The sequence below is a fragment of the Glandiceps talaboti genome, chromosome 18 (genome assembly GCF_964340395.1).
Source record: "Glandiceps talaboti chromosome 18, keGlaTala1.1, whole genome shotgun sequence".
Taxonomy (NCBI): Eukaryota; Metazoa; Hemichordata; class Enteropneusta; family Spengelidae; genus Glandiceps; species Glandiceps talaboti.
The window spans coordinates 9,322,198-9,350,142 of NC_135566.1; the positions used below are offsets into that span (position 1 = coordinate 9,322,198).

The 27,945-nt window shown below is 36.2% G+C and overlaps 1 protein-coding gene across 1 annotated transcript; it reads left to right on the plus strand.

Annotated features, from left to right (window-relative positions):
- Positions 1–62: 62 nt before the first annotated feature.
- Positions 63–27,929, plus strand: LOC144449371 (uncharacterized). The gene is made up of 48 exons (XM_078139898.1): positions 63–93; positions 484–663; positions 1,175–1,355; positions 1,652–1,818; positions 1,960–2,133; positions 2,272–2,463; positions 2,899–3,078; positions 3,337–3,581; positions 4,208–4,329; positions 4,584–4,752; positions 5,190–5,349; positions 5,844–6,009; positions 6,312–6,580; positions 6,753–6,973; positions 7,498–7,704; positions 7,912–8,158; positions 8,300–8,518; positions 9,435–9,528; positions 9,852–10,115; positions 10,286–10,422; positions 10,677–10,937; positions 11,512–11,797; positions 11,944–12,073; positions 12,534–12,791; positions 13,220–13,423; positions 13,834–14,008; positions 14,537–14,691; positions 14,981–15,103; positions 15,389–15,569; positions 16,120–16,338; positions 16,799–16,950; positions 17,213–17,391; positions 17,565–17,694; positions 17,935–18,130; positions 18,323–18,498; positions 19,250–19,439; positions 19,674–19,832; positions 20,267–20,489; positions 20,682–20,761; positions 20,985–21,149; positions 21,608–21,752; positions 22,003–22,154; positions 22,375–22,466; positions 22,927–24,018; positions 24,181–24,353; positions 24,757–24,934; positions 25,349–25,495; positions 25,657–27,929. The coding sequence occupies exons 1-48, from the start codon at positions 63–65 to the stop codon at positions 25,750–25,752; spliced, it is 9,342 nt and encodes a 3,113-aa protein (XP_077996024.1). The 3' UTR covers positions 25,753–27,929.
- The last annotated feature ends 16 nt before the right edge of the window (positions 27,930–27,945 follow it).

The window sequence follows — 27,945 nt, forward strand, 5'->3', positions numbered from 1 at the left end:
GGGAACAGTCTTCAATGGACATGAGCAGCTCGTTGATTTATTATACACAAGAGCAAATGAATATGTATCAGGTAAATAACTTGCTAACTACAAGTAATAAATAGGTAATGGTGGATTTCGCTTTGAACACTCACAATTGGTTTGTACTGTCCCTAATATTTAAAACTGCACTGACTGCAACTAGAACGTTTTCTGAAACTGTTTTGTCAGATATAATTTGCTGGTATTATTGTTCACAATATGAGATATAATTGAATCCGATGTGGTGCAATACATCCAATCAAATTGATTCTTGGTTCCACAACGTCACTAGCGTTAAATACCGTCAAAACAGTTTAAAATGATCGCCGAATTTAATTTAATTGAGAGTCATAGCGTTAATACTTAGCATTATATCAATACTGACTATCAAGCATTCAATGAATGTACTAATGATAATACCTGCACACGTTTTCAACCAACACCTATAATGGTTGCTTTCAGCCAACTGGGATGGTTTCCATGACTATGAAACTGGTTTATTTGGGTATACATGGACCGTGGGAAAAGAGCCATGCCTTGACGATATCCACCCCCACAAAGATCCCCATTCACATTTATTTGATGAGAGTGAATGGACTCACATAGGGTTGGCGTATCCACTCTCTGTACCGTTCTTACCAGGTAACATTTCTAGATAATACATAGATCCAAACAATAGTTTGAGAAGTTTTACAAGATTTTGACAATGGTATCCAGCGTGTAATGCGAAGGTTTAGTACATATCACCTATCTTAATCTCAGATGCATAGAATTAGCCAAGTCTGCCAGATCAGCTACGTAGCCAACTGCGACAGTGCTTGAAAATATACCTTTTCGTATCATAACAGCCAAGACAGTGACTACCAACCTACGCTGGAATTACATGCCATCAATATATGTCGACCCTATTTTAATATTATTCATATCACATCATGTCAATGATAGTCTTTGTAAACAAGAGACGGACAAGTAATTAGAACGTCACTGTGCTACTTTGACGGCATAACTTGGTCATTCCAAGTTATTGGCAAAAATACACCAATGACTTCATATTCGACAAGTAGATCGAATTACTTGTCTAATAAATTGTAGATCATTATTTTCTGCTACACAAATACATCTACTCATTACTCTTCGTGCTCTTTTTTTTCAGATGGCCAATATCATGTCAGTGTAAGGGCACTAAATAAGGTTAAGTTTGGTGGACCAATGGCGACTACAGTCTGTCATTCAACACCTTACACAATCGATAACACCGCCCCCCTCGTGAATGAAGTCTTCAACGTTCACTATGATGATGCTGATTGCATGATCAGTGCAGAATACAACGTAAGGTATGTGATGATAAAAGTCATCGGTCAAAATGACAAGGAGAAGTTAGCCAAGTAATTAATATTGCGTACATTCAACGAAAACTGAAATATTCGTTGTTGGTGACACTCTGTTGAACATCTAAACTTCTAGAAATAAATAAGCTAATGAGTGGTTATACTAGTGTACACAATACAATCTTTCAGTTTGCTAGTGTTTATATGTCACATGAAGCTAGCATTTTGCGTTTCTATTTGATATTCTTTAAACATTGTTTTAACTTAATTGTACAATTCTTCAATCGTTCTATTTTCTACAGTGATGATTTGTCAAATATAAGAGAAATTGACTTTGGACTTGGTAGAAGTACCCGTGATGCATACATAATGGACTGGGAGAGAGAAAGTAATCTTTCACACATTGAAGTACAATTTTGCATTCCCGATGGGATACCAGCTTGGGTCAAGATCAGAGCTATCAATAATGGTAACTAAAGTTAAATATAGACACTTTTCTGTATATTTGTAAATCGTTTAATGTATTCTTTTTCCCCCTGTGTGATTAAAGATTAACACAGTCTTTATGGAAATGGAACATACTGAGTTTTCATTCTTTACTATATTTCAGTCGACCTTCGAACTATCGGTCATGCCCCGTCTCCAATCATCGTTGATACAAGTCCACCCATACCTGGAGAGGTGTTCGATGGAACAGTTCATGATCATGACATTGACTATCAGTCTTATGGTGATGAAGTATGTGTTAGTTGGCATGGTTTCTACGATCAAGAAAGTGGAATTGGTAAGTTCTGCAATGATTAAATTTAAATTGCTTATGATTTTTGTTTTACTAAATTAATTGTTTGACGTCACTATAAATCGCATTTTTCATGAGAGATAACTATTTCTTAACACTTTGGAATATTTATTTTCCCTGTAGCTAATTACGAATGGTTCGTTGGAACCGCACCTGGAGAAAATGACACAGTACCACTGGTGGAACTAAGTCATTCTGAATACAGGGCCTGCAGTAATGATGTTTCATTAGTCCACAACCAGACGTATTACTCCACAATCATTGCCTATAATGCTGGCCACAAAAACCTGTATACCAGTGTAACAACCGATGGTGGTAAGTATCGTATACAAGTTGATGGTTGAAAATATGGCATTTTCAATGATTTTGGGTATGTCTGATTTGCAAACGTCTACAACATTTGGAGACCGATTTTCTTCCATTGTGCATATTCATCACCGGTTTATGTGTATTCAAAGTGACAGAAAACACGTAATCTTCTTTATGTATGCAATCATTGACAGAGAGTGCAGACCTCCAATATGCTATCGCTGATATTTTCAGAGTGGGATGTTGCGATACCACTTCATTGAATTTGATGTCAATCTATTATGTAACCTGCCATTCGTGGTCTATAATCACCAACAATAAACAATGTCCCTTCTATCCTGGTGTGCTACATTTTAATTTTTTCTAGTCACAAATTACATATGTAGTCATTACTTTAATACAATTAAGCATATCTGCCATCATTCATATTGTCACTTGTAGTGTTGTACGATGCAACTCCCCCAGTAGAAGGCTGGATTAAAGACGGACTAGATCCTACAAAAGATATGGTGTATTCATCTGAACGTGCCACTGTTTCTGCAAATTGGGATGGATTTTATGATCCCGAGTCATCGATGAAGGAGTACACAGTCACAGTGTGGAGAAAACATGCAGATACAGGTAAATCGTTTTACCTAGTAGTAGTCTTCATGTAGTCATGCGATATCACTTGAATTCATTAATGTTAATCACGTTATGAGTAAATGTAAATTATATATCTGCTGTTATATTGTGTGTTGTGTCGTGGTCCAAATTTACACTTGCCCATATCTGCATTACTTCCCAAATAATCCGCATTTATGTTTATTTTAGATCATTGACGCATCTGACATATGCTTACTTACACATATGCTTACTTTGTGTATACATAACCATTAGGGAACTACACATATCCAACAAGAGTTATACATAACCCACAGACCGTTACACCGTATTCAAACTCCATTGATTGGCACCACTTTCACTTGCATCATGGTGACTTTGTGTACGTGGAAGTAGAAGGAATAAATAATGCATTGAGTGGTACAGACATATCATCAGATGGATATACAGTTGATCTGACTGAACCAACTCTATACTACCTTGGTGATGGCAATGTTCCTGGACAGAATAGTCGATACACAGTAAGTTGTTCTGTCGCAGTTAATCATAGCAATGCGTTTGAATGACAACATGTCATCATATTATATCAAGACAAATGCACACTGCGCACAATATATGATCATGCACATTCGCAAGGGACAATCTCATTCCACAAAATCATAACATTCCCTGTACATTGTTTTGGATAACTTTGTTCCAAAAATGTGTGCAGACGCATTCTATGTACCCTGCGTGATCAGCAGCATCCTGAAACACGTCAACATCAATTTTATCTTGGTAACAGAACCCATTCCAAGGACTACCGAAGTAATATTGTGAAGTACATTTTACTTGAAGGAACTTTACATTTTTTTCAATAACAAAGGCAAAGGTGTAGTGTAACTGAAAGGAACGTTAAGATCTATATTTCGTTCATGCCGTCATATATTTAAACAGTACTCCCTCAATCTTTAGTACTTTATCTGTAAAGCGTTTCAGTAAAAAGTATGCACGATAGGTTATTTTAAGTTTGCACTTTTTATCTCTAGGTGTTTATTTCCATCCTCAATATCTTATTAGATATGTGTTGTTGTATATGTAATACTATTTATGGTAACGATATACATGAGATACCCTTTGTTCTAACCATACTCTCCGTACAAACCAGGCAAGTACTAATCAGTTAGCAGCCAATTGGGACTTCGAAGATTCGGAATCTGGTGTTGATCACTACAAGCTATCTATTTATGAGACGTTTGGTGGTACTAGGAGGAAGATTTATCCAGTAGAGTAAGTGTATAATTAGCGTTACAAATATTAGAGTTGAATTCAGCAAAATTGAAATTGCCCGTCAAAAAGTAGAATGCAGCAATATTAAAACTATACATTTGTTTACAAATAAATATTGAATCTATAGATAAAACATAATATAATGAATATTTATTAAAACAATGAAACCCAGTGTATGAACTGTCCAATAACATAAATGACAATAAATGTATGACATGACTGAAGAAAAAAATCGATATCATTTATGCTCACAGTGAAGATTTTGAGTCATTGGCTGGAACTCTATTCACATGGACATCACCTGTCTCATTGTCTTTGGAAACTGGAGGTCATTACAGTGTTAGAATTGCTGCCACCAACGGTGCAGGATTGACCAATGTGCAGGACACAGATGGAGTAATTGTTGATCCTTCACCGCCGATAGTGAGTATCCTAGGTTCAAGAAAGTTACATTGACCAGTTTCAATTCCTATATTATGCATTCTTATTTAATGATGTAGAAAGGTATCAAAACGACTACAATACAAGCCCACCCCTCCCACCACCAATTCATTCATTCATTAACTAATTAACATATCAAAAGTACATCAAGTTTGACATGAATGTAATCAATTGTGCATTAGTGTGGAATTTTAAATATGTTCTTGTAGTTTTACACTGGGTATGGTAACCATGCAGTGGTACAACGCATACAACACTGTATTTGCTACAAAACATTCCACTGTGTCACAAGTTTACGAGCGGTTCCTCGTTTTAGTGGTTTGAGTTTTAACGGTGTTTGGACTAAGCACACAGTACTAGTAGTGTAAGAATTGATACTACATACCATAACGTCATATGTTAATTTGTAACCTATTCAGATGCGAGTACTGGCGGTAGGAATACTTACACCAGGGTCAGAAGAACTTTTTGATGGATTTGTTGTTGATTCTGATAAGGAAGGAATTAAAGCCTATTGGAAAGCTACGGACTTTGAGAGTGGAATAGATGCTTACTTTGTTGCTGTTGGTACTGCGATTGGTAAATAACTGTTATTTAGCTACAGTGCAAAGCAAATCCTTTGGTCCTTCCATACGTTTCGTCTAAATTCAAACGTGAAATTCCAATCTTTGTTATTTTTTCAGTCACGTGTTTCCATGGTTGTAATGAAACACAATGCTTCGTTATATTGATTGATTACATTTTGCGCTATCCTTTCTTAAGTTCAGTTGTTCAGTTAGATTTTAAGTGTATGTAAATCATGGGTGTTCAGTTTTTATTAAATAAATTCACTTACTTAGATATTATATGTAGTTAATGCCTGGAGTCTGTTCACTTGTTTTAAATTCACAGATAAAATGGCAGAAGTATTAAAATACAGAACCCAGGGTGTCAAAGTTGCTGCTTTTCACCATTTGTCGAATCGAATAAATTTACGTTTGCGTTTTTATACTGCGGTCCCTTTTCTAACTTTATCGTAATGTATTATTTCTTTTGAATACTTTTAAATGACTTTAAACCATTGTCTTTGTTAGGCTCGACTGACATACTGGATTTTACCGATATGGGGACATCAGCGGGCGGATATATCGGAAACCTTGATTTGTCACTGTTTGAGGAAACTTCTGCTGGTCCAGTGTATTACGTGTCAGTGAAAGCTATGAATGGTGCAGGCACCTATTCCAATGTCAAAGTTTCAAGGTATGTACATTTGAAAGCTTAACAAGTACATTAAAGCTGGTATCACTAGAGAATTGTTCACACTATTCTGAGGTGGCACTGAAGCACATGTCATGCAATGTGATATTACACAGAAGAGATATTTCTAATATCAATGTTTCAAATTACCTATATATGTTTTTCTTCACTATCCCAAGTGACATGATTGATCGTCTTACACATTGTATCTATGGTACCGAATTAGGGCAATGAATGCGCATCACACGATCAATTCACAACAGGTTTTCCTCTACTATCGTTTCTACATATAACTTCATTTGCAGTCCAATAAAAATTGTGTCTGGTGACAAAGTTGGTTTTGTTATTGATGGTCCTAATGATGATGACGATGAAGATAGTTATTCTACAATGGACGTGGACTATCAAATAGAGAGTGGAACTGTTACAGCTCAGTTTACTGGATTTGAAAGTGAGCAACATGGAATTGTTCACTACGAATGGGCTGTTGGCACTGAACCTGAACTTGACGATGTCCAACCATACATAAATGCCGGCATTCTTGTATCTGATGAACAGGATATCAAAGGAGACGGTAAATGACTGACATATTTAATTAGTTTTAGCTGAACTGGTAGCTTTCATTTTTCATTACTATTTCATTTATACGTTGTCAGTAAACTATGCGATTCCAACCTGCCCAAATCCATGATAGTATACATGGTTTATAGTTGCATCGTCTTAATAATACTTGTATTTTTTCACAGGTCTTCACGGTTCCGGCAAAGCACAGTCGCTGCTTCCTTTGGAATCTGGAATACAATATTACACTACTGTTCGTGCGTTAACCGGTGCTGGGAACGTCCTGGAAGCTTCTTCTGATGGGTTTACTGTCGATATCACACCACCATCTATACATATTGAAACTATTGGAGTAATTGCTGATAATGACACAACAGTTTTGAACACAGAGACCGACCATTACCAAGTAAGCAATAAACGAAGGTTACAAAAATTGTAGTCACTTTGGTGCAAGTTGTGGTGATGGTGTCAAGATTAGATTTTCTTCTGTCAACCGTTGTCCAATGATGAATGAAACGACAACAGTCACAATCGAGTCTCATGTTACAATCGGTCTGTAAGCCGGACGTGTGTTGCCTTGGTGGTAAACATTATTGATGGTTGTGGAGGTGACAATGGTATTGTTGTTGTTGTTGTTGTTGTTGTTGTTGTCGTTGTTGTTGTTGTTTTCATATTATTTTAACTCTTACATGCATTGTGATAAGGGAAATTTGTTGAGTCTAGTACTGTGTATACTATTTTACTGAACTCTTTAAAAGTATAATTTTGATTCATTTTCCATTTCTATCTGCTTGTGTATATAGTCTATAGTATGTATGTGTTATTTCTGTTGTTACAAACGATTCTGTCTATAAATATTGTATAATTTAGAGTAACGTGTAAGATTATAATAACCATTACCAATATGAAGATACACTTATTTTCCTTCAGAAATCTCTTGATTCACTTATCGCATCCTGGACTATACTTGAGGAGGAAAGTGAAGTCACGTACACAGAATTTTGCTATGGAAGTTATCCGAGAGCTGCAGATATATTCAATTGTACAGAGATGACTCTTCAAGACAATGTACCAAATGCACTCGTGCAGCCATCAGGCAATTATCCAAATATACTGACTTTGAAGTCTATTAACAAGGTATTGTTCAAGGATAACTAGTTATACATACATACATACATACATACATACATACATACATACACACACACACACACACACACACACACACATACATACATACATACATACATACATACATACATACATACATCTGTTCTTTACTTCAGTGTACTACGTACATGCACGTACATATTTATTAAATGTCTTGTATGTTCTCAAAATAAGGTTGGACTGCACGAAACGGTAACATCACGATCGATCACAGTGGATACAACTCCCCCAGTAGCTGGAAATATCACTTGCCCAAGATATTCAAGAAGTGTAGATTATATAACCTGTACCTGGACTGATTATACAGATAAGGAGAGTGGAATTGCTTACTATGAATTTGCGGTTGGAATGTCCGAAGGAGATGACTCAGTTTTCCCCTTTACACAGGTTGATTCTTCGGTGAATGGATACACTGCAAAAGGTATGAAAAACAATACAAGCTGCATCAGGTTGACATTAATTTCATTGTTAGAAACACGCTTCATTAATGTAGATCAAAGTGTTTTTCAACATGTGGTGTACTTATATGTCTACATTTCTCTCTCTCTTTCTCTCTCTGTAGGATTTGAAGGCGGTGCTTTGCAACCTCGATCATATTATGTCACTGTGTCTGCAACAAACAATGTCGGCGAGACAACAAGAGCATACTCATCTGAGATCTTTGTGGATGAAACAGTTCCTATTACTGGAAAGGTCTTTGAACTCAGTGGAGTTGATTTAGTTGATGTTGACAATGCAAATCAAAATGGTTTAAATCTGAACGAATGTTTGACTACAGCAGGTAAGAAGGAGTTATTTTTATTTCTTAAATGATCTAGATCTAGTGGTTTGTCCTTGAATTTTGCATTTGTTTCATTTAATAGAACAATTTTACTGTGTTTTCTAATTGAAAGAAACATTATGAAATAACATAGACTAAGTCTGCCTTTGTATCTTAATGAATGCAACAACAAAAAACTTTTTAAAATGCAAGAAAGTTTGCTATTGTAGATAATATAATCAAGTGAGTTTCCAGAAGTTGTAACTACACACGTCAAGTTTCTGCACTTGTCTGACACTTCCACATCCATTAAAACATCACCATATATAAATTGTTGAAATTATATTTGTGTACTTGCGATTAAAAGGAATTACTTGCTTAACAAAGTTTGTTTACAAATCACTTCCTGTGCGTACGTAGGTACCCATAACAAACTCATTATATATTATTTGAGTTTGTTGCCAAACATAGACTTGGGCAATGTTGTTTCAGATGTTGTTGATCTGAAAAAGTTGCACCATGTCCATGATTACACTAGAAACGATGTTGGCTTGGTGTTTTACTAGTGTGACATGATGTATTTAACACAAACATAAACATATTTCAACTCCAGACTAACAGTAACAGACACACAATATACACAGCACGACATTGGAAATTTATAAGCATTGCTACTTTTTACAGAGCAGTAGAAACATCTCTGCTGAATCGTTACACATGGACATTGATGATTTTCATAGCTTAGATTGTTTACTTTCTAACTGATAATCAACATGGTAACTTGTCTACTTCAACATCCAAACTGTGCACAGCACCTAGTACCTATATATTGTTTATTGATGTTGTTCGATTGTGTGCATATAAACATATATTGTCACATGAGTGAAACGCTAAGGCAACATCATTTGTACTGTAATAATGTAACTTTGTACTTTAGATTGTGAAATTGTAGATGCAGTTTGTCAAACATCGGTGGACAGGGTGCATGTAGCATGGGAGCCTTTTACGGACCCAGACTCACCGATTGTACGGTAAGTGTAACGGACGATTAATTGCTAAATTTCCTTAGCAAGGAAAATAGTTACTGAACAATTTGCACTGTAAATTTGTGCCTTCTTCATTATATAACAAAATACTGTGAAATAAGTTAATGAAAGAATTAGTATGAATGATTTATTTATATCTATCGCCTCTGATTATTGATTTGTATTTATCAAGTTTTATTTGCCGATTCACAAATGTCTTTCTACAACTGCTCCAACACAGTCTCGTCCGCATTTGTGTAGACTATTATCTCGTCTGACTAAAGTGTGAACGAGATGATTTCATTACGTTTTTATCAATTTTGCTTCAGATACCAATTGGCCGTTGGTACAAATCCCGGGGGTACCCAACTACAGAATTTCTATGATGTTGACACAAATAATGGTTTGATTGCTGTGATTACAAACATTGATCTGTACAATGTAAGAGAGGCCTACGTGTCTGTCCGTGGGTTTAATGCTGCTGGTCTCTACTCAACGGCGACATCGGACGGCGTCTACATCAGTCGAGTTAGCGCTGGCCTACCATCGATAGGAAACAGCTATGTTTGGGAAGGAAATGAGGATAAAGACATGTAAGTGCTTACTGTACTATTAGGATTATTTTGCTTGAAACTTTCCAGAGACAGGTGCCACTGCTATCAATAGTACATGTCAGTCTTGATCTTTTAGTGAAATTGTGAAAACAAATCGTTCAAAATACATAACGATTGATTCATTCTTTCTTTCTTTCTTTCCATTTTAGAAATTACCAGGATAACAATGAAGAATTGTCGGGACAGTGGAATTTCGATGGAGATCCTTGCCCGATTGTAAAGTATGAGTGGTCAATTCTAAGATTCGACGGTTTAATTGTTCAGCCAATGGCGGAAGTACCTGATGGTAAGACACTACAGTAACTTTATCTAATAAAACAATTAACACATTGTTATGTTGAACTACATTTCCTTAAAGGACCATGATGACATCTCAGTTTGTAGCATTTAGAGGCATTTTATCGATGAAGTTATAAGAGTTTGATGAGACCATTCTTTTACAGCGGTCTTTTCCTACCTAACGTCTATTCAACATCCGATATGGAACTTTGATACAATGCACGAATAGTGTCTAAATCTGGGCCTATCGTTTTCCTGCAGGTATGACGCGAGGGGTAAATGATGAACTCGATATGAGAGATGGAGAATCGTATTACCTTGTTGTCAGGGCAACCAACAAACTAGGATACTCTTACTCGCTGCGTTCCGATGGGATCACTATTCAGAAAGAACCCCTCTTACCAGGTCATGTCAGGGATGGAGACATTGCGGGCTATGATATCAATTACCAGAAATCAATTACGTCATTATCTGGTAACTGGGATATTTTTGGCATCAACAGACAAAAGTACATGAATGAAGGTAATTGACTCCAAAAACTGCTTCTGATTTGTGATAATACACAATTTATTACAGAAGATGAAGTACCTTTGTTTCATGCAAATGATTTGAGTTTATGGTCGGCCTTGTGATATTGCGCATGTTATAACCGGTTCGATATTTTGTTCTGAGTTTATAATATTTCAAATTGTGAATGATTTATTATGGTGATTGAGTGAGAGTGTGGCGTCTGCTATAAATGATTACAAAACGGCTGCCAACTCAGGGTATTTGCACAAGTGATTGCGGTAAGTTGTCACAGAATACGACGTTGTTAAAAGCACAAGCCTTGTGTAAATATCCAAATCTGACACTCACACATTACCAAATTATTTTATTATTATATGCTTTATGTCTATCTGAAAAATGATTGTAGAAATTTCGTAACGATACACATATCGCTCACATGAAACATCATGAAACGCTCACGCGCTCATTTGCATACGGGTTTGCAGTGATGTCTCCAACATTACGCTGCTGTGCAAATACCACCAGTACGCGAAGAGCTGCAAAATGCAACAATGCAAGTAATGACTTACACAATTGTCATTCTCAGAATCCTTGGGAATAGGGTCACATCAGATCATTGATCACTATGAAGTAGCTGCTGGTACTGACAGACGATACCCCTATACACGAGATGATGTCCATCCATTCGTGAATGTGGGATTGAATACCTCACACACATTCTATGACCTTCATCTGGTGCCTCGAAAACTAACGTACTACATTACAGTGACAGCGTACAGTGTTTCAACAGCGACTGCCGAAATAACATCAAATGGACTTATGGTTGGTTATGGTGGCAGTGTTGTATCTGCAGGAGACGTAAAAGTATCGAGGTACGTATTTACCTATCAAAACAAAAAATATACATTGGTATCATGTTATAACCTAAACTTTAAAACGCAAGAAACATCTTTGAAAGCTCGTCAAGCCCAATATATTTACATTTACATTTATACAACAATCTATGTTTCACATTTAGGTATATTACATCAGCAACATCCATGACTATCTCTTGGACCAATTTTGCTTTTGGAATGCCAGTCCTATTCTATCAAGTTGGAATTGGAGAAAGTCATACTTACTCAAAAATACCTTCCTGTCTTGAATTGGTAAGTTACGTTTGAGGACCATTTATAGCTCTCTCACTCTGTGTGTGTGTGTGTGTGTATGTCTGTCTGCCTGTCTGTCTGTATGTCTGTCTTTGTCTTTCTCAATGGATTGGTGAGTTGGTGGTTAGGTGGTTGGGTGGACCACAGAGTAAGAAGTAAGAAGTGGTGGGACATACAGACCTTGTGTGTCCACCAAACTCAATATGGTATTGAAATATTGAGGTTGAACTAGATTAGTTGGCAGACAATAATTTTTCAATCCCTTTTCCCATTTATTTATAAGTACACCGAAAACCTTTCATATTAAGGGTATATGAAATATTTATATCACCGAGTTAGCCTGTCACTCTTGAGAAAACAGTTTACTATTCTTTTATGATCAGTAATTCATGCGTGTGAGTTGAATTTATGTAACTGGTAAATTGCTGTGAATTAACAGTCATTTTTCATTCATGCATAGCAACACTTCAACGACGATGGAGAAGCTGGACATAAACTTGAATATGCATATCTATTTGACAAGTACCCATTGACAAATGTTGGTAAAGACACTATGTTGGAAGTCACTGGTCTAAATCTGGTTGATAAGGAGACGTACACAGTTACTGTCGTTGCAACTGACCAATCAGCACAATGCTCCCTGGCAACATCAAATGTTACGGTTGACTTAACGCCACCAATCGAAGGAAAGCTTTCCATTGGTGCCTTCGATGATGAGGTAAGAGATTTGTTGGTTACCTTTGAGAAGAATCGAATTGTAAATCGAGATCTATCCACGAAAATTAGTCGTAGTTCCATTATTACGTATCCATTTGCAATCAAATTATTTCGAAATGTCACCAAGTTTTTCTAAAACCCTTTTGGTAATAAACTGAAGAATTAAGATATTCAAGTTGTATTTGCTTGTTATGGTTGAAAAACACACTGTGAAGTTATTGGGATCATAAGGTGCACGAGGAAGTGTTTGCTTTTAAAAATATATAATTTATACAGTGTATATCTCCCTTTCAAATACGTTTAGTGTATTTTCAGTAGTATATGCAGGTTGTACTTAACTGTAAAGATTGTGCGGAACTATTGTACGAATTTGGGTGTAATTTCATTACAATGTAATATTTCATCTGCAATATAATTTTTGCTTCCCAGGACATTACATACACTCATCGTGAAGATATGTTATCTGTGTCTTGGAATGGTTACCATGACGATGAGAGTGGGATTAAAGGTTACATACTTTCGATATATGATGGTTTATTTTGTGGAAACGTAGACGAGCCTGTTGTCTTGCAAGATGACATCGAAGTGTTGGCTAATGATACTGACTATACCTTCGTTGATTTGAGATTACAGGTGCGTTTTAATGTTATCATTTAACACACATTATGGGATATTTATCCGTTGTTTTGACTCCAACATTCTAGAAAGTCGTCTTATATCCAGATGAAACTCTAAAACTTGCCAATTGTGAACATTTTCAGTGTTCGTGCAAACGCCTTCTCTCAGGTCCTCAGCAGTTGACTTGTTCACAAGTCTGAGATACTGCATTGGTCACGTGACTCATCGGTGGAATCATGTGACACATTACAGGAATTCCATACGTGTGAAAGTTGAAATTAATCAAAGTCAATGTTATACAAGTTTTTAATATCCTTCATACTTTGCCCAAACCAACGTTAGTCCTTCCCTGTCACGCACTTAGACATTATTATGAGCTTTGATCAACTTACCTGACATGTATACTATCCTATGATTTATTCCAGCCGGATCATCCATATTTCGTTCATTTAGTGTGTATAAATGCAGCAGGGCTCACAACAACAACTAAATCAAAAGCGATTCTGGTAGACCTGACAGACCCTGTTGAAGGTGTAATAAAAGATGGCCAGACGTTTACAAATGACATTGAATACCAGAGTGTAACATCTAAACTTGAAGGTAAGCAATTATATGATGTGTGAAGGGTGATTGCAAACCTTCCATTCCACAGATCAAAACATTTGCTTTGCCCCAAAATGAAACCCTTGAACCCCTCCCACCCCAACGCAAAATAATCCTGGTGCGATTAATTAGGAAAATATGAAGGCTAAAGTTGCTACATGCTCCAATATACACAATATATTCACTGCTTAAGGGGCATTAGTTGCCTGGCTAGCTTCCTAGTTTGTATGTGTGGACTAAAAATGGATAGTATATATAACAAAGATAATGATCATGTAATAGACACTTCCGAACTGTCTTAAGGATTTACCCACCATGTACCGTAAAGGGACAGAGCGAATCATCAAAGTAATACCACTCTTGAACTTAACAATTTAACACCGAACTTTTATTACATAATACCCATCAAAACATACTTATAATACGCATTCTCATAAACAGGCAAAGCACATAACAATACAAACATGACAAAGAGTAATGTAACAGAACGTCAATTGCTTTTGGACAATATTTCTATTCATATAGGTGTCTTTTTGCATTTACCGAATCCACGAGGTACTTCTTGTCCAAGACGTCAGATTCTATTCCAAGAGCCTTCTTCGGACAATGCATGGACTTCAATCAGTTCAGAGGGAGTTTGGGATGTTTCTGAAAAGTCTGTCATGTTTAGACCCCAGCAGGTAAATACAAATACACACATATAAATGTGTACAAAACTTGTTAGTCACGATTATTTAACATTGATTAATAAGAAAATCCTTCTACTAAGAGAATATTACGTGTAATAAACAAAGTTAGCCACAGTCGAATACCTCAATTAATTAACAACCACGCTAACAAACAATAGTTTGTCAGTTCATAAGCAAGAACTTATGTATCAGTCAATGAATGATCAAAATATTCATTCAACAATCGATCAGTTAAATGCATAACAAAATATCATGTACATAACACTTATCTCATACACAGCTTACCTTTGATGATAATGATATTTTATCATTAAACATGATTCGTGACGTCAAACGAGAGAGGATCTACTCTGCCGCATACTCCAACAGAAATCCAGATGTACGAGAAGGTGGTAAATACGAGGTACGTCTTAGCTATAAAACTGGATGATAAAATTGTATGATTAATGAATGATAAAATATAATATAATATAATATAATATAATATAATATAATATAATATAATATAATATAATATAATGTAATATAACATAATATAATATAATAGATATGATATGATATATGATATATGATATATGATATGATATGAAAAGTGAAACAATCATACGTTATAGAAGATATTGCTGTAGGTCTCTATCAGTTTTGAATTAGAACGAATATAAATGTAAATCGACATCATTTCACATAGGTGGAAATACTTGCAGCTGCAGGTGGCATGCCTGCTGTAACAAGTGTTGTCTTTTGGGGTGGTCCTGAAGGCGTTGTTGGTGATTTCGATGCTCCAGTGAAGGAAAAGGATTGGGGAGCAGAAGACAGGGTTTACAACGAATGTGAATTATGCTGCAAAGCAAACGACGATGTTGGTACTTGTGAGTACATTTATGTATATAGCATTGAATATTCCCCTGGGTGGTTTATTGTTGTCTGTCTGTCTGTAAGGCTGTAAATCTAATTTTGTATTTCTGTGTGTATGTTGTTCTGTGTTTGTATATCTTTCTGAATTTATCTCACTTCCTCTATTTTATCGATATCGTTCTTCATTTACCCAGTATGAATTAGTATATCGTATTAAGGTATATTCGTGTCAAATGAATAATTCCATATCACAGTCACAAGTCAAACACACACAACAACAACAACAACAACAACAACGACGACGACGACGACGACGACGACAACAAATACTACTACTACTACTACTACTACTACTACTACTAATACTACTACGTACATAAAAACAGATTTGTTGAATTTGTCAGAGCTGTCGCCTATTGCTGAAGTTATTAATATTGATGATATTAATAATTACATGTTACATGAATTATTATAATGTACAGATTGGTTCATGTTTAATAGTCATTATATGAGCATGCTGTAGGTAATATAGTAACATAATGTGGCATATTTCCTTACATCCAGATGACACCTGCCGATGCAATTGCACGGAATATTTCCTGTTACCTACAGTTCCAGTGACAACAACAGCAACAACACTTAGACAACATCTGACATTGCCAAGCACAACTTCCCCGTCGCAATGGAAGGTTATAAAAGATTCTGATCCTGCTGAAACTTTCTCGGGAAACGACAGTCTAAAGTTAATTTCTTATCAGTCCATGGGATTCCAATTACATCCAGGTAATAAGGAAAATAGTGTCACTCCCTAATTGTGCTCCGGCTACCATCCAAAATGGCGACGGCGAAGAAGACGATTTCTCCGTGAACATGAGACGCCTTCTGTTGAAAATGCGCTATAATGGAGCTGCAGAAAAGAAAATAGATTCAGTTAATTGTGACCTCAAGTAGTTCAGTGACACTTTTTATGTCAACGAAAGAATTGCAAAATTTGGTTGTCTGAATAGCAAAGGAGGAATTTGTATAAATGTCGAAGATTTTTAAATTCTTTTAGATTAGAACAAAACTCAAAGTTACTGATATACAACTGTATATATGGCATAGTTGGCAATTCTCCCATAAAGTTTTGATCTTAGAAATCTGAACTTTTGATTCACCGACCTTATTAACATCTTTTCACTCCAAAGTTGGGAAAGAATCCATCGTATTGTATTCATACAATATTAATCTTTCATAATTGTAGGGGTAGAAGTAGAAGACCACATCAAGAACTATGCTGTGTTGTGGTTCCGATTAAAAGACAGTCCTGAATCTGTGAAATATGATATTGCAGAGTTAAACTTCAACCCTTCTGAAGCTTGGCACTCGTACACTTTCAATGTTGTCCCTGAAAAGGTGGGTAACATCAATACATATCAAGACTTTGCAAATTATTGATAAAACGCATAAAACAATTCATTTGGATATTTGCATAGAATTTAGATGACAATCCAAAAAAGAACGGAAACTGCTTTCGCAAGTGAAACAAATTTTATTTTCAACAGTATTGTGTTGTATTGCATTGCATTGTATTGTATTGTATTGTATTGTATTGTATTGTATTGTATTGTATAATAACACTACATCTACCCTTTAATATTAATATTCTGCCTTGAAGGGTGAACTTTCAATCGAACTGTCTGTCGACGGTGTGGCGAAAATGTACATGTCTGGTCTGGCAGTTTTTGATGCCGATGTAAAGTTCATCCTATCGGCATGGAACAGGGGTGAACGGGTACCGAGCTTTAAGAACGTGTTTGATGCTCCCAAGGCAGTAGCGAAATTCAGAAATCTCAGGTAATATGCTGTGAACATTTTTTTTTTTTAAATATGTAATAATTCGTGCGTTGATGTTAGGTTGTCATCATTCATCGTAAATGTTATAAACTGCATTACTATTCATGAAAATTATGGAGGTCTTTTTGACTTGATAATAAGATACAATTAAACTTACTGATGTATTTTTCAAGGTTTCCACCAACATCAGACGCACTTTGCCGCTTTGGAGATCCATTCCGCAACGGAGACCATGGGATAGTCGCCTTTTATGCTGGAGTTGGGTCAGAGAAACTTGCAGATGATGTTGTTCCTTTTAAAGAGGTATACATACATGCTTCAATGTTTTAAGTTTTTAAAGTGCAATCTGTTCAGTTTATCTTATAGTTAGATAAAGCTTTGCTGTCATTCATTCTCTGAAGTGACCGATACGGGGTCCACACACCTATGAAATTAAAATATCATATCTGGAAACATCACGATTGGTGGCAACAACTATCTAATAGATATACTGCACTTTTTCCAGAAAATAATGTGATTGGGTGAATGTGTTATATGTTTCAGATTACACGTCCCTGCCTTGCTTGTATAACGCCATGTGATCAACTTAATTGCGACAATAGCTGCCACATGAATGATGTCAAAGCTTATCACGTTGAACTCGATGGTTTAGAATTGTCTCCGAATAGATCAGTGATAAAGAACGGTCAGGAGGAGATCGTGCCAGCTGTGTATCATCTTACCGTAAAAGCAGTAGCAGGTACATGACAAAATCTTGGTGCATTCAAATTTATATATCAATTAATAAATAAATACATTACATAAATTCTAAAAATGCGAAAAACTAAAATCACGCAACCCTTTATATATAATACTCATTTAGTATCCTTCATGGTTGACCAGATTTAAGATCAATATTTATTGTGCTGTTATTTTCCCATTTTGTGTTAAGGTTCTGGGCGACACGTTGTGGCGTCATCCGACGGAGTGTACGTTGATGACACTCCTCCTAAGTTCGACTATCTATACCACTTAGACTTAGAATATTCAGAGGATGAACCTGTCGAGTATCAAGGAGGCAACACAACTATAGCAATTAAATTCAGTGCCTTTGATATTGGAAGTCAGGTAATGTTAAAACTCTTTGAACACACTCCATTTACTTGTGATCAAACATTGCATTTCATGTTACAGATACTTATGATAGACAGGTTCAACTTTTCCAACATATGTACAAGTGCACGCGATTCATGAACATAGTTCCTTGTCATTGGTTTCGAGCGTGTAAGAAGATGAAGGCCTTTTTAATATTAATCATAATAGTGTTCATTACACCAGTGTGAAGAATAAACAGCAAATCTAAACTGGCAAGAACGATGAAAGAGTATAATAAAGTGGTGGAGAACTAGTAAATGGTTGTCATTTTTGTTTTTTGGACTCTAAGCTCTTATACATGTACGCGTTCATTGTAAAGTATAAGGGGCCCTGTGCATTTACGATTTGCAGCTGTGATTTAAGTAAAACACAAGAAATAAATGTAAACACAGGTAATCATACTATTTATGCATGGTGATGTTTTCAATGTTATTCGGAAGTGGCAGACATATGCACAGACTGGATGTGGCGTAGTGAGTTAAACAATGTCTCAATTCGTTTACACAGCACTTCTTGTGTACAACAATAACACATTCTACATAATTCTAGTTTTTTGCAAGTATTGGGTTGCAAACATGGACTTGGCCTACATTGTTTAACATTGTGTTTTGTCATGTAGAAAAACATAGTTGTCTAATTAATCAGAAATCTAAATTCCTCTTTCTCATCAATGTTATCACTTAATTAAACACTACATATGTGCTATGTTGTACGCACTTTATAGGTACGTGAGTATAGATGGGCCATTGGAACACAACCATCATTGACAGACATTCAAGATTTTGTATCAGTTGGTCTTGAAACATTTCTCATAAATGATAATCTACTTGGTGTGATTGAAGACCGACAGACGTACTACGTCACCGTTGAAGCTATCAACAATGCTGGTCTTATCACTAAGGTTACAACTTCAGGTAAATAACAAGTTCCATGTATGTTGAAAATAACTCAACCAAGTATCAGGGCAGACGGTCCGCCATATTTGATGATGAAATCCAAAGCGAGGCTGAGACATATTTGTAAATAAGATAGATCCTCTTTGACTGTGTTTATCATCTAGCCTCTATCTCTGTACCTACCATTTGAGACAACATAAAAAAGATCATTTTTGACTAATTTATATTTATGTACGTTTTCGGCCTGTCCAGGAATTACAATAATTTCGACAGCTCCTGATACATCGCAAAGCAATACAACAACGGAATGTGGTGACACTAAACAAGTGGATGGTGTAACATTGTGTGGCGATCAGTCATCGGTTGGAATGTCGTGGACAAGAATCGACGAGGACTCCGTGGATGGCTATTGTAAGTCGCTACACCATTTAAGTTCGTTCGTTCGTTCGTTCGTTCATTCATTCATTCAGTCGTTCATTCTTTCATTCATTCATCCATTCGTGTATTTTATGGCATTAGGTAGATTGATTTCGATTTGGTGTGTGTTTTTTTTTTAAACGACAGATTTTCTGCTCAACGCTCACCTACAAAGTAAAATGGACACATGAGAATATTCAGGCACGTATATGTGTAACGTATACAAAGTACACACATGCTTATGAACGAACTCGGAAACACGCTTAAATGATAATATGCATAACGCACATATTCAATTTGGTTTGAAAAAGTTGAAATATAAAGTTGATGTGTCATAATACGGTTACTTTAAATCATGTTTATTTGCATGTCGCGAACCGCTTCATCTTGACAGAGAACTAATACATCATATTCATTTCCAAATCCAGTTTTTAAGATCGGTAGCTCAGAAGATTCTCAAGATATTTTTCCGGAGCTCCGAGTCGGTTACAATATGTCTGGCAATGTGTTAATCAAAGATGGATATGTATACATAGGAGATGAACCTCTAGTCAATATATCAGGTGTAAGGCAAATAGCTGAAGGACAAGCTGGTACAGCAGGACATGAACACAAAGTTTATCAGAATAGATTCAAAATGGAACCAGGGAGGTGAGTAGTATTAAGTATTGGTAGTCATTTGTCAATTCTTTCGTTTAATCACTCATTACAATAATAATTATTTTGTTTTACAAATTTAGTAATTTTATAAAATATCGCTACCGATAGGCATAAAGGTGTTACACGAACCTGATTCCATGTTTTGTTCATAACTTCTTTATGTTTTTGTTTTCTGTATTATAGGACGTTGTATTCCGAACTAATTGCCTGCAATCGAGGACACAAATGTGACAAGGTCACCACAACAAAAGCAACAATTATACGTAAGTTTATATCCTTTCATCTGACGAATATGGTAGAGAGAGAGAGGGGGTGAGGAGGGAGTGAGTAAGAGAGAGAGAGAGAGAGAGAGAGAGAGAGAGAGAGAGAGAGAGAGAGAGAGAGAGAGAGAGAGAGCAGATTTAAAATTTATGTATATAAAGTTGATGGCAAATCATTACAGTCTGCTAACATTTTCCATTTTCTATATGTCTATGTATGTTTTAGGAGAACAGGATGTTCTGCAATCACAAGTGAATGACTCAGAAGTCGTCATACTGTTAAAAGACTCAGATGGTGGTTCAAACGGCAATTCTGATTGGTTCGTAAAGATAGAAACAGACGAAGATTCAGAAGTAGTGATCACTAAACGCCAGATTGAAGATGAACAAGGTATATTGTCAACTAGTGCAACGAACTAGTTGATATTGTCCGTGTCGAGATGATTAATTTTATACTTGATTCCTTTGCTCAAGACAAACATTTTCTATAGCTCTGCTAGACATCTGTTCTGTCACTTACATTGTAATTCTAATATGACATGGGCATGACCTTTCATCATTAGCAACCTTTATCATGTAGGGGTCATATGTTACTATGAGACTAGATTTTAGAAAATCTCTTTTTCAGAGATATTTGAATTTTTAGATGGTCTGAAAGGTTATTACATGCAGTGAACGAAATATTTTTAAACGTTTTTCATGGTTTCTTAGTTAACTACCTTTTCATAATATCTAACGTAAATAATATATTTTGCTTCGGACTTCCTACCTTGCCGTTGAACTTAACATTTACAACCTTAGGCTTCTGTTGTTGATCACTGGACATGTTTTATGTGTCTCTTTTTGTAGATGAAAAGCTTACATTATTGGCTGGCCTTTTGAGTGGCAGTGATTTGGAGGAAGACTATGTTTCGGACGCTTCTCCACACTTCAAGCCATATATCGTCAACCCCGAAACAACACGTGACAAAACTGACAGATTTCTACATCAGAGGCGAGTTCTTCTTTGAATTCCGTTGTCAAAGATTGAAACATTCCCTTTCATGATTTATTATAAAGCTATGTTTGGAAAATTAAATTTGTCAAACAATTTCATTTTACAAGTGGGTATTAGGTATCATGAATACATTACATGTATAGTAATTTATGTAGATTGTGTAGATTGTAGATGTGATTGTATGTGTCTGTGGCTGTGTTTATATCTGACATTCGCACCATTAAATCAATTTCATTACACATTCCAGGATCAAAGACATTATAGGACCCACTTTTTACTTGACAAGTATTGGAGAAAAACCCTTATCTGGACCTGTCTACGTTACTTTACATTTCAACACAACATTATTCAATGATTCAAATGTTGAAAGATTTCCTACAATAATGTATTGGCACACAGGTATGTTTACTGAGCTGTTAAAGTCATCCATATGAGTCATAGACTCTTGTTTCAGATCTTTCGTACACAGACAATCTGGTCTAACTTATAGGCACGTATGCATTGTATCAACGAGCGCAAAAGTCGTTTGATTTAAATAGAGTGTGAAGAGGCGAATTATGTAAAAGATGCCAGAGAGTTTATGTGATCGTTACCTATATCGTTGTTCTTTCTCCTTCAGCTTTCCAAGAATGGCGGGATGCAAGTCATACATGCAAGTCCAATTTTGGAGAATACCTTATTAATCAGAACGAAGATGTAATAAGCGTTAAGGTATGCTGACATTATCATTTAATTTGATTTCTGCCCATAAACTGTACTGTTATTTTCTAGTTTCATTTTTCAACCAGGTAGGGAAAATTGTAATTGAATCGCTTACCATTTGTACTAAAGACGTGTGTACGTATCAACGAAAAAGACTATTATAATAATAAACGTTTATATTTCTGACCACAAATAGAAAACAATGTGGGAACTCGTCTTATCCATAACCCAGACAAAATGTATATACAAAATGATATGTACATCTACATATGTTAACACATAGTTACAAATGTAAATATAACGATCTACAGAAACAGATGGCCCATATACAGACGAGCATGCAAAGATAGATCCTCTGATTCCAAAACATCTAATTTTTATGTACCAGATTAAAGAAACAGTCTTAAAGAAATGAAGACATAATGAGTCAATTAACATTCCATACATACATGTTTACTGTCATTTTCAGGTGTGCTCAACAAATAACCAGGAAGGGAGTGAACACAGATCAAAGAGGGGAACGGATTCGAACTACTTCGAAGGACCCACTGAATTTACTTTCGCTGGAATTGGGGGCTTCACAAACTCACCTCCCGTGATAACATCCACCAGTAATCTTTGGATCTATGAAGATGGGGGTACTTTACAATTCCAGGTCACCGCATTTGACGATGATGGCGATCCTATAATATTTAAATTGAACGAAACATCAAGCTCTCCACGAATAGGAATTGCTACACTTTCAACGAATGGGATGCTCACATATCGACCTTGCCTCGACTGCTTCGGAACCGACTTCATTCACTTTATTGCAATAGAAGACAGAAGTGATGAGTTCGACACACTTTCTACCATGGCAATGATTGAAATAGATGTTAGGGAGGAAAATGATAACCCAGATATCTTCCTAGCTGTCGACAACGTCATTGCCGATGTCGACAATAAGCTCATCATAAGTGTAGAAGAACGAAATGCAAACATTTCTGAATATACTGGATTCAAGGCAATAGTTGGTGCATGGGATCCGGATACGTATGATCAGTTGACTCTGATTTTTGACCTCCCAAAACATGGACGAGTAGTGGTTGGTGTACAACATACGGAAGTTAGTTTCCTGTACACGGACTGCACTACCCAGACTAACGTAACAGATGACCATCTGTCGCCGAGTTCACCAGAAACGTCAACCGTTGTGTTTCCATGTGAGCTGACTATCCCCCATGAAGAGGATCGTCTATCGTGGGTGTTCAGTACTATCACGTATTTTCCTGCAGAGGGTTATTTCGGGGAAGACTCATTCCAAATAAATGCTCTGGACCAAGATGGGTTCCACTCTGAAGTGTTAACCGTTCACGTACATGTTTTGGTCAATCCATGCATGAATGGGGCAAGATGCATTGGACCAAAATCTGACCCTGATTGCACCAGTATACAACGTTCATATGGATTTGACGCCTACCAATGTCAGTGTCCCCCAGGTTACATCGGAGAGTATTGTGAGACCTACTACAACCAATGTGACAACAATCCCTGTGAATTCAACTATACTTGTATTGATATGGTAGGTATAGTTTGCTGATAAAGATTTAAATACTTATATCATTCTGATTCAATAAACGTCACTCTTAATTTAAAGAATGATGGAAACTATTCAGATTTGCAAAGCCCATAAAAAAGAAATTGTGTTTTAATACTATTTGACTTTTCTGTGATCATTATGCAGGTAGAAGTGTTTGTGTGTCACTGTGAGAACCTGGATTGGCCATGTGGTGAGAAACCCGAGGCATTCCCTATTGCTTTAGCTACGTCTGTTTGTGTGGGGACCATTCTGTTTGTAATTATTGTAATTATCATTTGGCGAAGAACTCGCTCAGCGAAGAAGGAACAGAAAGTACAGTGAGTATTATGAATAATCGCTTACCTGCTACTATTACAGTGACCTAGTTCAAATTTGTCAATATCTCTAGTTTTCTCTGTCATGTCATCCTTTCAAATCTATGAATGATAGAAAAAAATATTTCTAAATTCCTAATTATTAAAGGACATGTCTACAGCAATAGTCATTCACCAACTGTTGATTTGTTTATTTATGAAGATATAGACTGCTTACATTTACATAGAAAACTCAGCTTGCCATATAGATACCTGTGGTGCTATCTTTCTTACCGGCGACTGTATTAAGTCTGCTGTGTATAGTAGGTGCTGTAAAACAGACAACTAACACTATGTTCTTGAGCGTTTATTTTCCTTCTGTCAGTTTCAAAATTCAATATTTTCTCCATTTTCTTCTATAATGTAGTCCTGAAACAGATATCAAGAATGTGTATGAGATGGACGTAAAGGATGACATTGAGATGGAAAACGATGAGGGCGTGGAAGACAAAGTGGACGTCACTTTGCCGGAGGACGAGGGGGGTCTCGTTTCTGGCTTTGATGTCAGACACCTTCTGATGCCAGGAACTCCTGATCTCGATGAGGTAAATAGAAAACTGTATTTTTTGATCAACTAAGTATTAAACTATTAATGTACGTTGCTAATGACATAATGTAGTCTCAATTAACACCTGTTGTAAAAGGTAGGTTACAAGGCTAACGCTAGGCTTTGAGATACTATCAGATTAACAGATATGCCATTGCACATCAATAGCGTTGTTAGATCTGGTCTTTGTATGTATGTTATTACTGAAAGCTTTTTAATTTTGCCAGTTTTGCCTTAGGATTACAGACAATGAGACCTGACCAAAAATAGTGAATTTGTGTTGAGTGAACTCTTGCCAGGTCGACCATCCAGCCTTCTACAGAGACTAGCCAATATTTCCTTTCAACTTGTCAGCAATATTGTTGTTATGGTTATTTATTGTAATAAATAATGATATATTTTTGTTGTGTAGGATATTGTGAATGAGGAACCCAAAGATCAACAACCAGAGAAGGCCAATGAAACCAAGGCAGCTGAAGCAGATGATGAAACTGAGGTTTCCAAAGTTGTGTTCTCTTCACCAACGCGATTTGGGTTCGTTGACGGACCCTACATGCCGGTAAGAAAGCTTACGTTACATCTGCACTTTTTATTCTATAATGTATCAAATAACTTAAAGGTAAATTGATTGCCAAACAATTAGGACAGAAATATAATGTCTCTGTGTATTTTAGTTTTATTCAATAACATTTACGAAGCATGTTTTACAATATTTTTCAGAAATACGCCTGGGGCAAGGAAAAGGACAAGAAGAAGGGAAAGCAATCTACCGCTGAATATGCTGATCTGGAAGATGAAGACGAAACAGAGGCCTAGAATAGTTGCTATGCATCTGTAGTTTGTTATGCCACTCAATTAAGGCGTCTGTCCATGAATTGTCTTGAATTGCTAAGGGGCGAGATCAATAGTTCACTGCAGGATAACAAAAAAACTAAATTCTTGTATTTAGGCCTCATACCTCCACCCCATTTCTAACGTAATCGACAAAAAATGATAATTGTTTCAGACAGCACAGTCAATTTCAAATCATGAAGTATGTAGTAGTACTGTAGTACTATGGATACAAAGCCAGTATGTAGTGAGGAAAAAATAGCTCTTTCATTGACACTTTAATGTATTTTAGTGCCATGCATTTACTATAGCAAAAAGTCTTCCCTTTCTCGACATGTTTCAGAAATATTTAAATTGAGGGGTACAAAACATGACATTAAAAGTAAATCGTTTTTGTCGCGTGAGAACAAAAATGGTTCAAACCCTCCACCCCATAACTAAACAAATTGCGTTTTTTCTCCTCCATTGAACAATATATCTCGCCCCATAATCATAGCATATTGTATTCAGGAAATGGTTATGATAAAATTGTATACTTTATGCCGGGGGGGGGGGGTACTCGGACAAATGTTATATGGGGATGTGTGGCTCGGGTTTCAAAGATGTGCTCATTTCGAACGATTTTTTTTCTGCAAAAAGCTATCCATTCTTTATACAAACACTGAAGACCCTTGTTGAGGGCGCTACTCAGTTTACAAGACCATCTTAAAACTTTGTGAGTGTAGGCTCCTTATTTATTGGAATTTTTGAAGGCGATTTTACTTTTTTGATCGAGGATTTGAGACACACCTAGAACATGATATATGAACTTGTCATTACCGAGCCCCATGTTAAATGAATTTGTAGACAGAAAAGTGGACCCATGTTTAAGACTTTGTTGTAAGCAAACAAGTTATTCATGTGGGCGGCACATTCCTGTTCACCTTCCAAGTGAGCCCCCCCCCAGTCACTTTATAGAAAGGCTTGTGTTATTTTGTGGATATTAATGTCGACTTACATTAAGATGTACACGCATGCAATTTTGATTTCACTGTAATTTGACTAAGAGTAACCAGTTTGAAGGATGTTGATTATCAATCATAATTGTTGAAAAATTGATAATATGTAACATTTCTGTAAAGTAGTAGGTAGTGTGTTTGAATTTGTCTAACCGAAATAACAGGTCATAATCTAGAGGTAATATACATAAAGAGTTTGAATGTTTGTAAGTTCTAATAATGTAATAAGAAGTACAGAAACAGTGTGTAATTTTAATTTACACAGATATTAGTGTTACAACTTCAGTCAAAAGACAAAATCACTACCATTCCACGTTACAGTAAAAACATTCGACACTGTCTTAGTACAGTACTGTGTCGTTCACTATTCAAAGTCACTACACTGCGCCGCATACAACGAAGGAAATCAAGCTATCGGCAATATACGTTTGACAAAGACTAAAGCTATTGTTGCTGCGTGTGTAGACTACACAAGTGGGTGATAGAGTTGCCTTGGTTACTGGATATAATTACCCTGTAATCACGATAGTGTGACCGCTGAGTGAGGTTAAATATGTGGCATCCAGACGAACACTTTGGTAGCTTCTATCAGCATGTTACAACTACAGTGTTCTTAGTGTGTTTATCTTAGTTTGTCGATAGCTTGATTTCCATAGTAGTATCTTGTCTGTTGGACTATGCCTGATAAATGAAATTCCCATAATGTTTAATTGCACCAATGATCCATGACTGTCCAGCAAAATATGTCCTATGAATACTAAATATATCAACGTGCAAGCATTGTTATTCGAGATCTTCGTCATTTCGGTCGGTACTTACTTGTATTCAAGTAAATTCAACAGTAAATATTTGATTCGTAAACTAACTTTTGAAATTCATTAAAATTCTTGTATTTTTTGTGGTATTACCTAACCCATTGTCGTAAACCACGGGCATCGTTAAAGCACCGCCCAGCGGCGTGCTTCATTTTCGTTGCGTCAGCAGAAATATGAACACCCGCTTGCGAGAAATGAGTTATCCATGTTTTACGTTACACAGTCACTATTAACATCGAACAGGTCGTACGAAACTGAAAGAAAATTGTACAAGATTGCTTGTATTGATTTGTTTTCTGAGGTGGAATTGTTGTTGAATAACATGAAATAAATATTCAGAATAAGCATTGCATTTGACGTGACTT